Source organism: Fukomys damarensis, unplaced genomic scaffold (assembly GCF_012274545.1).
Source record: "Fukomys damarensis isolate Sample0158 unplaced genomic scaffold, DMR_v1.0_HiC HiC_scaffold_1, whole genome shotgun sequence".
Lineage (NCBI taxonomy): Eukaryota > Metazoa > Chordata > Mammalia > Rodentia > Bathyergidae > Fukomys > Fukomys damarensis.
Window position 1 is genome coordinate 27,707,359 of NW_022900913.1, and position 13,763 is coordinate 27,721,121.

A 13,763-nucleotide genomic window follows, 5' to 3' on the forward strand; every position below is an offset into this window, starting at 1 on the left:
TTAGTAGAGACCATATCTGTCTCTGGGTCAGCTTCAAAAGTGAGGAGTTACCAGACTGTACTAACACTCCTGGTCTTACCAAATCATCACAACAATTATAATGATGAAACAGACTGGCTTATTCAGCTTTTATTTGCTCCACATCAGGAACAATGCTGTTCATCTCCACTAATTTACATTTTTACCATCCCATGGTAACAATTTACTCAATAATAGGGAATCAAACAGAAATTCCTAACTCACTGGCCTTTCCTATTCTCCAAACTCATCACCTTATAATCACAGTCTTGCAGCTTCTTCCAAAAGAGAGTCATTGTGAATCAAGCTAGTGTGGCGTTATGGCTGGAATCCATTGGAAGATCTAATTGAAGACCTCAGCAGAATTGTATCTTACAGGAGGTATTATCTGTCTACTGATGACAGAACTAATATAGACTAGTACCTCTGAATACTGATAATGGCTTAAAAAACAATCTAAAAGTTATCAAGAAGTCAGCCAGTCCTGGAAAACCCACCATTTTAGCTATGAAGCCATGTTGGAAATAATTTCAACTGGCACACAAGTTTAGAGAGAATCTGAATTACCTGTGTCATTATGTCAGGTGTCTGTCTATATACAGAAGTACCAGCATGGTTGGTGTGTACTCTGTACTTCTGAGAAGTTGAATGGCAGTCAGATTTTCACCAACAAAATCCAATTAAAATACAGGAAGGGGGCTGGGAATTTAGCTCAGTGGTTCCAGCGCCTGCCTCGCAAGCACAAGGACCCAAGTTCAATCCCCACTACCAAAAAAAAAAAACAAAAACAAAAGAAAAAAAATACAGGAAGAAAGTAGCTATTCTTTTATACAGAAGATCAATAGACTTTCTACAAAGAATCGGGTGGTAATGATTTTACTCTTTTTGCATTATATAGTATCTATCTCATCTATTTAGCTCAGCCATGGCTGCAGGAGAGCACCTGGAGACTATACACAAAGAATAGGTGAAAGCTAGTTCTAATAAAACATATTTACACAAACAGAAGGGGCAAATTTGGTCTCTAGCTCAGCCTGCCAATACCTGCATTAAACATAAACAATTCTTGAATGCCTACTATGATGAATGATCTAAGGATAAGTGATAGGAAAATATCCAGGAACACAAAAAGAAAAGCTGCTACTGTGGAAACTAAGAGGTAGCAAGTAAGCAATTTAAAATAAACTTACTGAGGGAAGGGGAAGGGAGGGCAGAGGAAGAAGATGGAAAAAGTATTAAAATGCATATGTACCTTTATCCACTCCTTATGAGAAATGTAATCAGTAGGTACTAGAAATATGGACTCACAAAAAAATAAAAAACTAGAAAAGAAGACATCCTTACAATAAATTTCAAAGCACAGAATCTTTAAAGCAAAACTCACACCAAAGAAACAATTGGTTAGCTTTTCAAGTTTAAGATTTTTGTCTTGTGATCCTTTTAAATCGGGCCCTAGCCTGAGATTACTTGAACATTGATATAAAATCTACAAGTTAATTCCAAAGTAAGCACAGTGATTTCAGGGTCGGAGCTGAGAGGTGGGATAAATAAAATTGCTCTATCTCTTCATTTCCTCTCCTTCTGCTTACAGCAGTAATACTTTTACTTAGACTTCCTGTTTCTGGCTCTTGCTTCTTACATGCTGTGTTCGTACTTCCCCACTTGTGGTTAACTAGCTATAGAGCTAGTCTCCCTCTCTCTCTCTCATTCATTTGTACATACAGGATCACACTTCTGCTCTCTACTGTTCTCTCCAGTTCTCTCTCTCTCTCTCTCTCTCTCTCTCTCTCTCTCTCTCTCAAAATGACAATTCTAGGTACAGCTTTCGCTATAGTTTTCTATTTACTTTACACTGTTTCTGGAGAAAGTGGCTATGCACCGAATGGTGAGTCATTTCTTACTTTTTTTGGGGGATATTAGATTGTCTCTAACATATGTTTAAGGTTACTCATTTCCCTAACAGACCTGAGCTGGCCACCAGGCTGCTATGAATTTAAGAACTTAACATTTATTCAGTTACTTGTGTGTTCTAATGCCTGACCCAGGGCACAGAGACGATACTATGGGTGGTTTCTAATGCCTCAGAATTGTCCAGGAGTGCACTGGACTCTTAAAATGCGGATCCTAAATATTGATTGATGCTTCTGTCTCACAAAAGGACACTGAAATAGATGCTGCAATTATGCTCATTGGAAAATCTCTAAGGTAATTTTATTTTGTCTGGAAGTTGAGCTAGATTGTTTGTTTGTTTGTTTGGCTTTTTAAGAGGTTCCAAAATCATACATTTTCATGGCATAGTAATGTCTAGAAATAATTGCTTCACTTTCATTGATCAGTACTGTATCACCTAGTGTTTAAGTCAGTGTCCAGAGCATAATAATCATTCAATAAATGTGTAAACACTTCTTCAAGATACTTTAGTTTTGGCAGTCGTGTGAGATGCTTAGTGAGTAACAAAGCAAAGTTGAGTGATCTGTCGCATTGAAATATATTCAGTTACTTCATAGTCAACAAGTGTATATATAATAATTCTCTGGAATGCTTGAAATGCTTAGTATGTAGAAGCAGATTCTGGATTCTTAAAAAGTACATTACAATTAGAACTATCTACAAAAGAATCTAGCAGCTGCAGGAACCCCTGGGTACTTGGACTACCAATTTGTTCTTACAAATTCAGCCCCACACTTTAAGAGTTAAAAACTATTTTCCTAAAAGACAGCATCAATACATCAACCTAGTGATTCAGCTTAGACATTTTGAGTCATGTTTCTTTAGTCATGTTTCCTTAGTTTAGATAGTTTAAGCCAATTTATTTGGTAGTTACCAAAGATGGAAAACCCTTGCCTTTTCTCATTAAGGGACTTGTCGGAGGGGTGGCATTTTTCACATCCTGACCATGTATGAATCACTTTTTGAAGGATAACCATTTCTATGCTATTATTTCCCTTAGAGGTATGACAGGAAACATGACAACTTTTTTTACTTTGTTGTAATATATAACCGCTATTTCTTCCTAGTCGTCATGAAATTTTTAAAAGAAATAAGAATTTTAACTGAAAACTAGGCTTTCACTTCAACTTTTAGAATATCGGATATTTTTAGGTCTGTAACCACTCATCTACATGACGATATCAAAATACTTGCCAGTTTGGAGACAAGGAATTTACAAAATGATCAGTTAATATTTGTTGAAAGGTAAGTTAGTTCTCTCATAACCACAAGGCTGATAAAGACAAGAAAGAATACTTTTTTAAAACCCAAACCATTTAAATATATCCATTCAATCAACTAATTCCATTCAGAAGAAAGAGGTCTTCTAAACCACACTGCCTTGCCTATAAAATATATAACAAAAAATTTAAATGTCTATAGAAAATTTTAATTTAAACCATTAGACATTTAAATATTATTATTAATAATAATAATACTTGACCATTTAAAATAATAGATTAATTCACTGTTGAAATGCTTCTGGGCATGGTGATGCATGCCTATAATTCTAGGACTTGGGAGGCTAAAGCAGGCAGATCACTGCGAGTTCAAGGCCAGCCTGAACTATGTAGTGAGCCCCTGTCTCAGGAAACCTAAAAGAGAAAAATAAAGTATTATGTAATTTCAAAACCACATAAAAATGCCTTCAATTGCTGTAGAACTCTTTTTCAAAAGAACTCCAAATATACAATCTAACTTCAGAATTAGAATTCCTATTTTTTTCATCATTTATTTCTCAAAAGCTATGATGACTGTGGCAAATCACCCTTATGGAATATTTCCTATCTTCTAAGCTAACTTCCTCTGTATCTGTACAATAACATGGGTTCCAATAACATGAGTTTCTACATGAAAACCCTAAGAGTGACCTGATAGAGGGCCATAACTATAGCAGAATAGCCAGAATTTAAACTCACGTCTCTACTAATAATACCAAAAACTCTAAACATTGTATACCCTACTTTTACCTATAATTTTTCAGGCTGCATCAAGAAGAATATTCTCTCTGTTGAATGAAATGCAATTTTACACAAGAAATTTTCTTTAGTTACTAAGCAATTCCGCCTAATAACACCAGCTAAAGAGCCAATGAGCTGTTTTCCTTTTAATGCAGCTAAGGTGCAGGAAAAATTGAATGCACAGTGATTTGTCTACTGTGTGAGATTATGCAACAAACAAACCTTGCCAGATCAGAGGGCTGTGGTGAGAGTTTCTTCTCCTGGCAGCTGATATTTATAAGAGTGTGTACTGTCTAGCTTCCATTGTGTATTGGAAAATTACAGAGACAAAGCTGACCTACAAGATGCCTTAATCTAGATAGTAATGTATGCTTGTTATACAGGGTCGGTGGAAGGTTCAAAGAACAGGAAAGTTTAAAGCAATGTGAAAATTACCATATAAAGGAGGCTTAACCCACTCAGAACAGTTGTGTTTAGAAAGACGTCATCTCTTCAGAAGGAAACACCCAAACCTACAAAATTACAAAGAAACATGTTTTAAGGCCAAGTGCTAAATTTCTGTCTGCTTCATGTTAACATTGTCATCAGGGAGAGGGCTGTACTCTGCTGCAATGACACAGTGGGAGAATCAGGAGCTAGGTGGAGTCTGGCAATGGTAAGAAAGACAAATGTCTGTGTTGTGAGTAGTGCCTACCACTCTGATCTAGCAGAGGTGTTACCGGTGCATTCTTTGATGGAACGCACTCTCACTCAAGTGGTTGGTCCGTTTACAAACAGTTCATTAACTTTCCCACAGATCTACTAGGCTTCTTAAGTAGAGAGAGCAGTTTGGACTATCCATGGCCTCTGCAACGTGCAATGGGGCTTTGATTTTAGTATGTTCCATATCCATTTTAAAGTCACAGAAGCATCCAATTTGGGGTACTGATGGGTTAAAATTCCTAGAAGCAATGAGAGGCTCACACTGAGCAGTTTCAGAATGGATCTCATTGCTGTGAATTTCCTCAGGGCCCAGTTGGAGTGTATTCGCTGTTAGATTTGTTTCCGTCTCACTTTGCTATTGAATACAAAATATCGAATATAAAATATTTCTTTAAGTGTAAGTCTAGACTACAATTTTAAAAGTCAGATACTACTTGTAACAAATTGCACTTTCTAAAAGTGGCTTCAAAAAAATCTAGTTCCCCACTTTATTCCAGAATATCCTCATTATCTCTAAGAAATAGTACCTATAAAATAAGAATCTATAAGAACAGAGGCAATATGTATAACATTCACAAGATAGAATTATTCTGAACATGTTTGCCTAAGTCAGTGGCTTAAGATAAATTGCTTCAAACTGTCACAGAATGGAGTTATTAATGCTGCCTTTACATGGGATACCTTTTTATATAAGGGAAAGTAATCTCTTTAAAAAATGAACTTCCGATTGTATCATACCTATCATTTTATATCTTTTGGGAAAAAAGTCTTGGAAGAAAATAAAAAGACTAGTAATGAATCAAAAGTTAAATTAGGTAGCATACAAATGATGACAACAGAGTATTTTTCACTTGAAATGTACAAACATTTCACTGTGACAAATATAACAAGAAATTCTAATTTAAATAAAATATTCTGTTGAGTGCCTCCTTGTAGTGCCCTCATGCACTAATCCAAAGGCATAAATATTTATTTATTAAGTTATTTATTAAGGATGATGAAATTTTTCTGTTAGAAAACTGCACGCTGGGTTTTTGTTTTGAAATCTTTTTTCTCATCTTTTCCCTTCTTTAGGTAAAATATTATCACTTCTTCATGTCTTCCACAAGTCTGCCATTTTATTAAGGTCACACCTGATTTTTCAAAGATGCATTTTTTTTTCAATGTCAGTAATAGCTACATGTTTTTCCTCCCAGGAGACTTAGAAGATGCAGAGTCAGATACAGACTACTCATTCTCCTGCTATGCTCAGTTGGAAGTGGATAGATCCCAGCACTCACTGACCTGTGCTTTTGATGACCCAGACATCAACAGCACCAATCTGGAACTTGAAATATGGTGAGGAAGGTGATTTCTATGTCACTTGGAAATAAGTTCTGCTTCTATTTCCATATGCCTTTTTCAGTAGCTGCAAAGGAAGGAGAGTCTTGCCTAATTGAATATTAAAATCTAATAATTTCCCAAAACCTCCCGAACACCTTATCCTTTGCTAAAAGACCAGAGCAATTCTCACTGTTCATCTGTCAAGTCCTAAGGCTACAAACGCTATAGATCTTGAAGATTCCACATCCTTCTGGATATCGTAACAGAATTTAAAAACCAGCTTCTCCTAGACTATTCTTCTCAAAACATCTTTTTGTCTAACATGATGCTGTCTAGTGTTTTCAAGATGCATTTTGTAGTGAAGTTGCTTGGTTTCTAATGCCAATATAAAACTTAACTAACTTTTGTATCCAGAACAAGTGATATAACTTATTTGTGCTCAGTTTCCTCACTTGTAAAATGAGATAGTGAAACTTACAGGAAGACTGTGGTGATTAAATAGTTCAATACATGTAAACTCCTCACAATAAGTATCCAATATTTAAGGACTACTGGAGAAGAAACATTGAATCCAAATTGTGAATATACACCTAAAACTTCTACCTCCTTGATATAGTTTGATCTAGCTGATCCTTTCGATGTAAATTTTCCAAAGTCTGCAGGAGTAAGTTAGGTCTTAGTTTCAGGAGGGCTCAGAGAACAGCCAAAGAAAAAGTGAATCTTTGGCATAAAAGTTGATTAGAGCCTAGAATATTTTTCTCCCTCCCCCAACAAGTTATCTCTTGTTGCCAAGAATTACTATCTCTGGTGATTTGAAAAAGTTACTCTAATGTGAAATCATGACAATAGCTATATCCAATCTCAGAGGGCTTCATTTTTAGTTTCCTACTAAGGAGAACAAGTCAAGATCCATTAGTGATAAAAGAGAATCTTTTAAATTCCATAGACACCAAGACAATATTTTACCATGTATTGTCCAGACAAGCTGTGAATTCCATGTTTTAATTTTGTGACAGGTTTGTCAACTTGATGGGCTCTGGAGCCCCCAGAGGATTAATAAAGCATAAATCTGGGTGTGTCTGCATGGGTCATAGAGATGTGACCTGGGATTTATATATGATCCCTGACCCCTTCCTTTCTAACACTGTTTCACTGGTCTGCTTCCTGTGAACTAAGCAGGAAGCTGGTGTTTCCTATATCCACTTGCGTAGCGCTTTATGCTGCAATCACTGGGAGAATATGTTCTCAGTCTGCCTCTGTTTGTTCACTTCTATAATTCTTTCTAGAGAGAACAGAAAGCTACAATGCCCTGAGTGGCTAAAATTAAACTACAATTTAAGAGTCGAACAACTCATTCAAGTGATGTGCTCATTTTTCATGAGCAAAAACACTGTTCCATCCAGAGGTTTGATTTTAGGTTGTCCCTCCAGATGGTTGATGAACTGCTGTGAATACTGTCATCTTTCTTGGTCAGCATGAGGTTGACCTTACTGTCCACTTTCACTTACAGTATTTGACCACTTCCATGCCCACTTGAACAAACGTGTTCATTTCCTTTAACAAGTCTACTGGTTTTGCCTGCCACAGTTTAGTCCGTTCAGAGCCTCTATTTCAGGTTTCTAATTGGGTTTAGATATTTCAGTCAAAAAGAGATTGTAAGACAGGTTTTCATTTTTAAACAGTAAATAGGAACTCCTTAAGAGATCGAAGTACTTGGGGAGAACAGCCATTTCCTTAAGAGGAATCTAACTCTAAGCAGAAGATTCACGCAGCCCAAGTCAGAACAAGTAACTAAATTAAGTTGCAGAGAGTGCTGTATTTGCTGATGAAGTTAGATTTCTTTTCCACCATGAAACTGGCATTTGTGGAGAATATATTTTCTGTTCATACAAAATTATAAAGAATAAAACTTAAAATTTACTGATAATAGGACATGCTGGTGAAGTTGTTACACAGGTGGGATTTTTGGTAGATGCCAGTTACCCTCTATTAGGAAGTAATGAATTTAACAACAACCTTGGATCTGGCCAACAGCCTCTCAAGCCATGAAACTGATTTAGCTAATGTTTATTGTGTTGATCTCTGGGATGGACTTGGATTAACCAAATTTACAGAGTTAGATTATTAGCAGGTCATTGACTACTTCACATTGACCAATACAACTATCTCAATGATCCAAATTTCATACTGGGCTCAGGATTTACAAGAGTTGGCAGAGGGCGGGGAAACTAGGTACACCAGTGGAATGCGCATCAATGCAAATCTGCTTGTATAGGGAAATCTTGAAACCTTTTCATTCAGCAAAACTGCAGCCCGATCTCAGGTTCCTGGAATGAGAAAGCAGAGGCTGTGGAAAGTGCGGCCTAAGACAGAATCCCAGTGACAACACTGAGCTGGCTCTGGAACTGGGGAGTTGTTTAGATTCCCTTTACAACAGGATACAAGGGATGAGTACCCGGCAAGTGATAGTGTCTGTAAATGGTACTTGATTATCTTCGTGTGGTTAGATTTTCATTAAAAATATGATCAAAATTTTGTTCATATAGAAGTAAATACAGAAACAAAACAAAAAGAATTGTTGAAATTAAGCGTAGAGGCATTGGTTCAGATTTTAATGTGATACATTTAAAAAATACTAGTCACCAGCATTTAAAAATATAGGCATCCCTACCATATGCAAGGTCCTATATTCAATCTTCAGTTCTGGAGAAAAAAAATCTGAGTATCTCAAAAGTCAGATCTGATAAGGCAAGGTCCACATAACAAAAAGGAGCTGGAATAGAATTCTGGATGCTTCTTACAGATAAAAAATTTAATGTATTGACCCCTTGGTATTTCAATTTGAGACTCTGCTTTTTAGGTTTTTGTATGATTTCACAGACAGCTCTCACAAAGTAATTGTATTACCTTTTTTCCACATTCTTGGGGGCACAACCGTCAGCCCATGTGTCACCTACAGATACCACTTCAAATAAGACCATTTTTGTTTTCATTGATTACCGCCACCACAACAGACTATGCGCTGATATTCTAGATTTAATTGGAGATATCTGCCATGTATTGTTATTTTAGACCTTTTTACAATGAACCATACTATCAAAATTGTCCATTATTTTTGAGCTAGATTCTACTAGATCCAAGTGAGAAAGAAACTAGTAGGGCTTTTTGTTTATTTCAATATTTCCACATAAATAATCTGTTTGCTCCAGCAAAAGAAATGTGTATCTCCTACTAACATATATAACACTGGAAGAGATGGAGTGTAGGTGTGGGATTAAGAATCAGATTACAGGGCCGGGGATTTAGCTCAGTGGTTCGGTGGCCTGCCTTGCAAGCACCAAATTCAATCCCCAGTACCAAAAAAAAAAAAAAAATCAGGTTACATAATCCCCAGTAGTCTCTTCCTGTTTCAGAACCAGGAGATTTATGTGAGTGCTTTAGGCTTGATGTCTCTAAGATAGTGCTATGGAAATTCACTAGCCTGTAATACTACTTGAATACTTGCTGAGGTCCCACAATCCTTACTGCCCCCACTCCAAATACCTTAGAGTACCTCTGTCTACTAGAAATAGAATGCAACCCGTAAATCTGTGACACACATAGGTAATTTAAATTTTTCTAGGAGCTAAATTATTTAAAGAAAAAAAATAAAGGTAAAATTAGTTTACTATATTATATTTAAATAATACATCCAAAATACTATCATTTCAACATGTGATCATTGTGAACACGAATGTTTTGTTTTGTTTTGACACTGGAAATTGAACTCGGGACCTTATGCTTGAGAGGCAGGCAGCAGTAGCTCTGAACTAAATCCGCAGCCTCTGAGAATAAAATACTAGTAAGATAATTTACATTCTACTTTTTACTAAATCTTTAACACCTGATGTATATTTTATATTTGATCACATTGCAGTTTTAACCATCCCCATCTCAAGTGTTCAATAACTGCATATAGAATAATGATTACTGGGTTGGACAGTATAGCGCAGAACATTCCTAATTCAAGCAGTACGTATTTACCAACCCTGTAAATCATTATAATCAAGTTGAATTGGATTGCATTTAATACGGCTACTCATAGGGACTCCAAGTTTCTTTTAATCATCTGAAGTGAGGGTCAGTGGCACAGAGGAAAGTCATGTTTTCCAGTCTTCTGGGCTTATCTCCATCTGTCACCATGTACCTCCGTTAGTTCCTCATGGCTGACACACAGTACCCAACACCTGGAATTTAAAGGAGCAGAGATTTATTTTGGCTCAGTTTCTGTCCATTTTCCAGTGGCTCCAAGATAGAAACAGAAGGGTCTGGGTCGAGGAAAGCTGCTTATCCTATGGCACTCAGAAAGCAGATAAAGAAGGAAAGAACTAGGAAAAGAATACACCCTTCTAAATCATGTCCCTAGGGCATGATCCCCCTGGTCCAACCAGGCCCCACCTCCTAACAGAACCTTGAGCCGATGAACTCAACAATGGATGAATCCACTGATGACCACAGAACCCTCAAGATAGAATTACCTTCCACACATATGAAAAATGTGGGGGGTATCTAAGATCTAAACCATAATGGCGTAGCTTCAACTTCACACGGGGCAGCTCCTGGAGTACAGAATCCATAAAAATGTGCCAGGATTCACAGGAGCTCCATAAGTTGATCCTATATTGTCCATCGTTCATTACTCTCATTCTCTGAAAAGTGGGAATGAGCTCAGAATACTATTTTGGATTCTTCTTACACTCTTGAAATTCAGAAATATGCTGCAGGACTAGGGTATGTAATTGAATATCCCACTCGGGCTTTACTTACAAATATATTCTAAATTCCAGTAATGAGCTAAAAGTCAATGCCCTTCTAGATTTTCCATGTGGCACTTGTACAAAAAAACTCAGAAATGGGGCCCTGCCTCCAATATTGCCCTTCTAGCCATGGTTACCAAAGGAGAGAGAAATTAAATTGAAGGTTGGGGAAGGAGGATAAACCAATATAATAACTTTTATTCTGTATCATTTTTTCATTGAGTTTATTGGTACATTTTAGGTATACAGTACAGTTACATTCATTATTGGGATCTTGTACCTTTACATGACAGGTCTTGGTTCTCATTTTTTTCTCTTGTCCCTGCCCTCCCTTCACCCCCTCCTTCCCTCCTCACTTACAAACACTTTATTTCCGTCTTTTCATTACCTCACATTTTTTTCTTTTCCCTCATTACCTTTCCCCTACCCTTCCCACTTCCCCTACACCTTTACCCCTTTTCTTCCTCTTTCACATTGTCAATTATCTCATTAGGATCTTATGTACTATTATAGTTTTTCACACCAGAGAAACTATTCGGTATTTACACACGTGTGACTTATTTATTTGACTTAGGAGTGTATCATCAATATGTATCCATTTTCCCATAATTGAATCTAATTTCTCATTCTTTATGGCTGAGTAGTATTCCATTTTACAGAAAAACCACATCTTTTTAATCCAGTTTATTCTGTATCATTTAATTATTTTTACATAGACTTTCATTGCTTCTTTGATTTTATATTGATTAATCTTGTTTGCTTTCTGATGACAATTTATAGGGGGGTAAAATTCACATATTATAAAGTGTGAAAACCATTAAGTGAGTTTTGAGATGTGTCTATGACCTGTAGCCATTATCTCACTCAAGATATAGAACATTTTTACTCCTTGGAGGAGTGCCTTGTGTCCCCTACTAGTAAGGCATACCCCAGAAGCAATTGCAGTTCTGACTTCTAACACCCTCTAGTTTTGCCAGTTATTGATAGTTTTTATAAAGGTAATAACATGGTTTTTGGCTTCCTATCTGACTTCTATTACTCAAAAAATGCTCATGAGATTTGTCCATGTTGATGACTTTCTTATAGCTCATTTTTTAATAGCTGAGTAATTAACCCCTTTGCATGAGTGTACTATGATTTTTAATCTTTTCTCTTCCAGACAGATATTTGGTTTTTTTCAAATTTAAGATGATTATTTTTTAAGTTGATATTAATGTTCTTCTGAAAATCAATTTGTTAATATATAGCTTCATTTGGCTGACTTAAAAACCTCAGAATGGAGTTGCTATAAGACGTGTGTGTCTAATGTTACAAGGAATTGCCCAACAGATTTCCAAATTGGTGTGCTTTCCTACCAGCCATATATAGGGGTTACAGATCATTTTTAATAATTGGGTTTGAAATAATTTTAACTGTGATTTTAATTTGCATTCTTCAAATAAAAAATACTGAACACTTTTTATGTACTTGGCTATGTCTTATTTGAGAAAGTAACTTTTAAAATAATGGAGTTACTTCTCATTTTTAATTGATGGATATAAGTTGTTTTGCTTTGTTTTTTCTTCATGTTTATTAAGATATAATTGATAAGAATGTATATATTTAAGATATGTGACTAAATATTTTGATGCACATATTCACTGAGAAATCATTACCACTGTTAAACTATCATTTTCTTCTTTTATGCATGTATTCTGGATAAAATTTGTTTGTTGCATATATACCTCACAACTGTCCTCTGACAGTCTGAAGGCTTGCAGTTATGTTTTCTTAGTGGTATATTTTAATAAGCAGGAGTTTTATATTTTGATGAAGCCTAATATCTTTTTCATGTTTAGTACTTTTTGTATCTTACTACTCCCAAAACAGGAAAAATATTTTCCTATGTTTCTTCTAAATGTTTTATAGCTTTATCCTTTATATTTTATCCTTTATATTTATATCCTTAATATATAATTGTGTCACCAGGGATTTATATTTTCTATACATTTACTCCAGTTTTTTCAGGACAATTTGCTGAAAATACTTCTATTTTTTCATTGAATATATTGAGTGACTGGAATTAAAATCCATCAAAGTTATGTGTGTCTGTTTCTGAACTCTCTACTCTTTCTATTCACCAATTTATCTATCTTTATGCCAATAGTACATTTCTGACTATCAATGGCTTTGAGAAAGTTTGAAATGAAGTGCTCTGAGTCCTTAATATTCTACTTTTTCACTGTTGTTTTAGCTATTCTGTATTCCTTGTACATTCACATAAATTTTAGAATCAGCTTTTCAATTTTTTAAAAACTCCAGCAAGATTTTGATTAAGATTGTATAGACCAACTTGGGGAAAAATTTACTTTGTTAATATTGACTTTGTTAATCCACAAACATGCCCTCTTTTATAATTCATTTAATTAGCCTTTCAACAGTATTTTGTAATTTATAGTTCCAAAGGCTCAAACATCTTTTATAAATTTTATTTCTGAGTAGTCTATGTGGTTTCTTTGTTTTTGTTTTGTTTTGGTTTTGGTTTTTTTGTTTTGTTTTGTTTTTTGGGTTTTTTGGGGGGTGGGTTTTTTGTTTGGTTGGTTTTGGTTTTGGGGTTTTTTTTTGTTGTTTGTTTGTTTGTTTGTTTTGCTATTTTAGATAGGTCTGTCACTGGTAAGCATTATTTTTCAACTGTTTCATGCTAGCCTATACAAATATAATTGACCTTCTGGGTGTGGTGAAACACACCCATAATCCCAGAACTCACGAAACTAAGGCAGGAAGATTGCTAAGAGTTTGAGGCCAGTTTGGGCTACATGGTAAGTTCAAGGCCAACCTGAACTACATACTGAGACCTTTTCTCAAAAGAAGGAGGAGAAGGAGAAGGAAGGAGAAGAATAGGGAGAGGGAGAAGAGGAGGAGGAAGAGGAGGAAGAAGAGGAGGATGAGGAAGGAGAGAAGAAGAAGAAGAAGAAGAAGGAGGAGGAGGAGGAGG

The 13,763-nt window shown here is 35.8% G+C and overlaps 1 protein-coding gene across 3 annotated transcripts in view; it reads left to right on the forward strand.

The window, feature by feature from the left end:
• The first annotated feature begins 1,697 nt into the window (after positions 1-1,697).
• Positions 1,698-13,763, forward strand: part of Il7r (interleukin 7 receptor) — a 25,349-nt gene continuing 13,283 nt past the window's right edge. For 2 of the 3 annotated variants that reach the window (XM_033759438.1, XM_010605459.2), the window contains exons 1-2: positions 1,698-1,903; positions 5,867-6,008. In XM_033759438.1, coding sequence (XP_033615329.1) covers positions 1,822-1,903; positions 5,867-6,008 — 224 coding nt within the window. In that variant the 5' untranslated portion in view covers positions 1,698-1,821. Of the gene's footprint in view, positions 1,904-5,866; positions 6,009-10,523; positions 10,764-13,763 lie in introns of those variants that run through there. The other variant, XM_010605460.3, reaches the window with a different exon arrangement.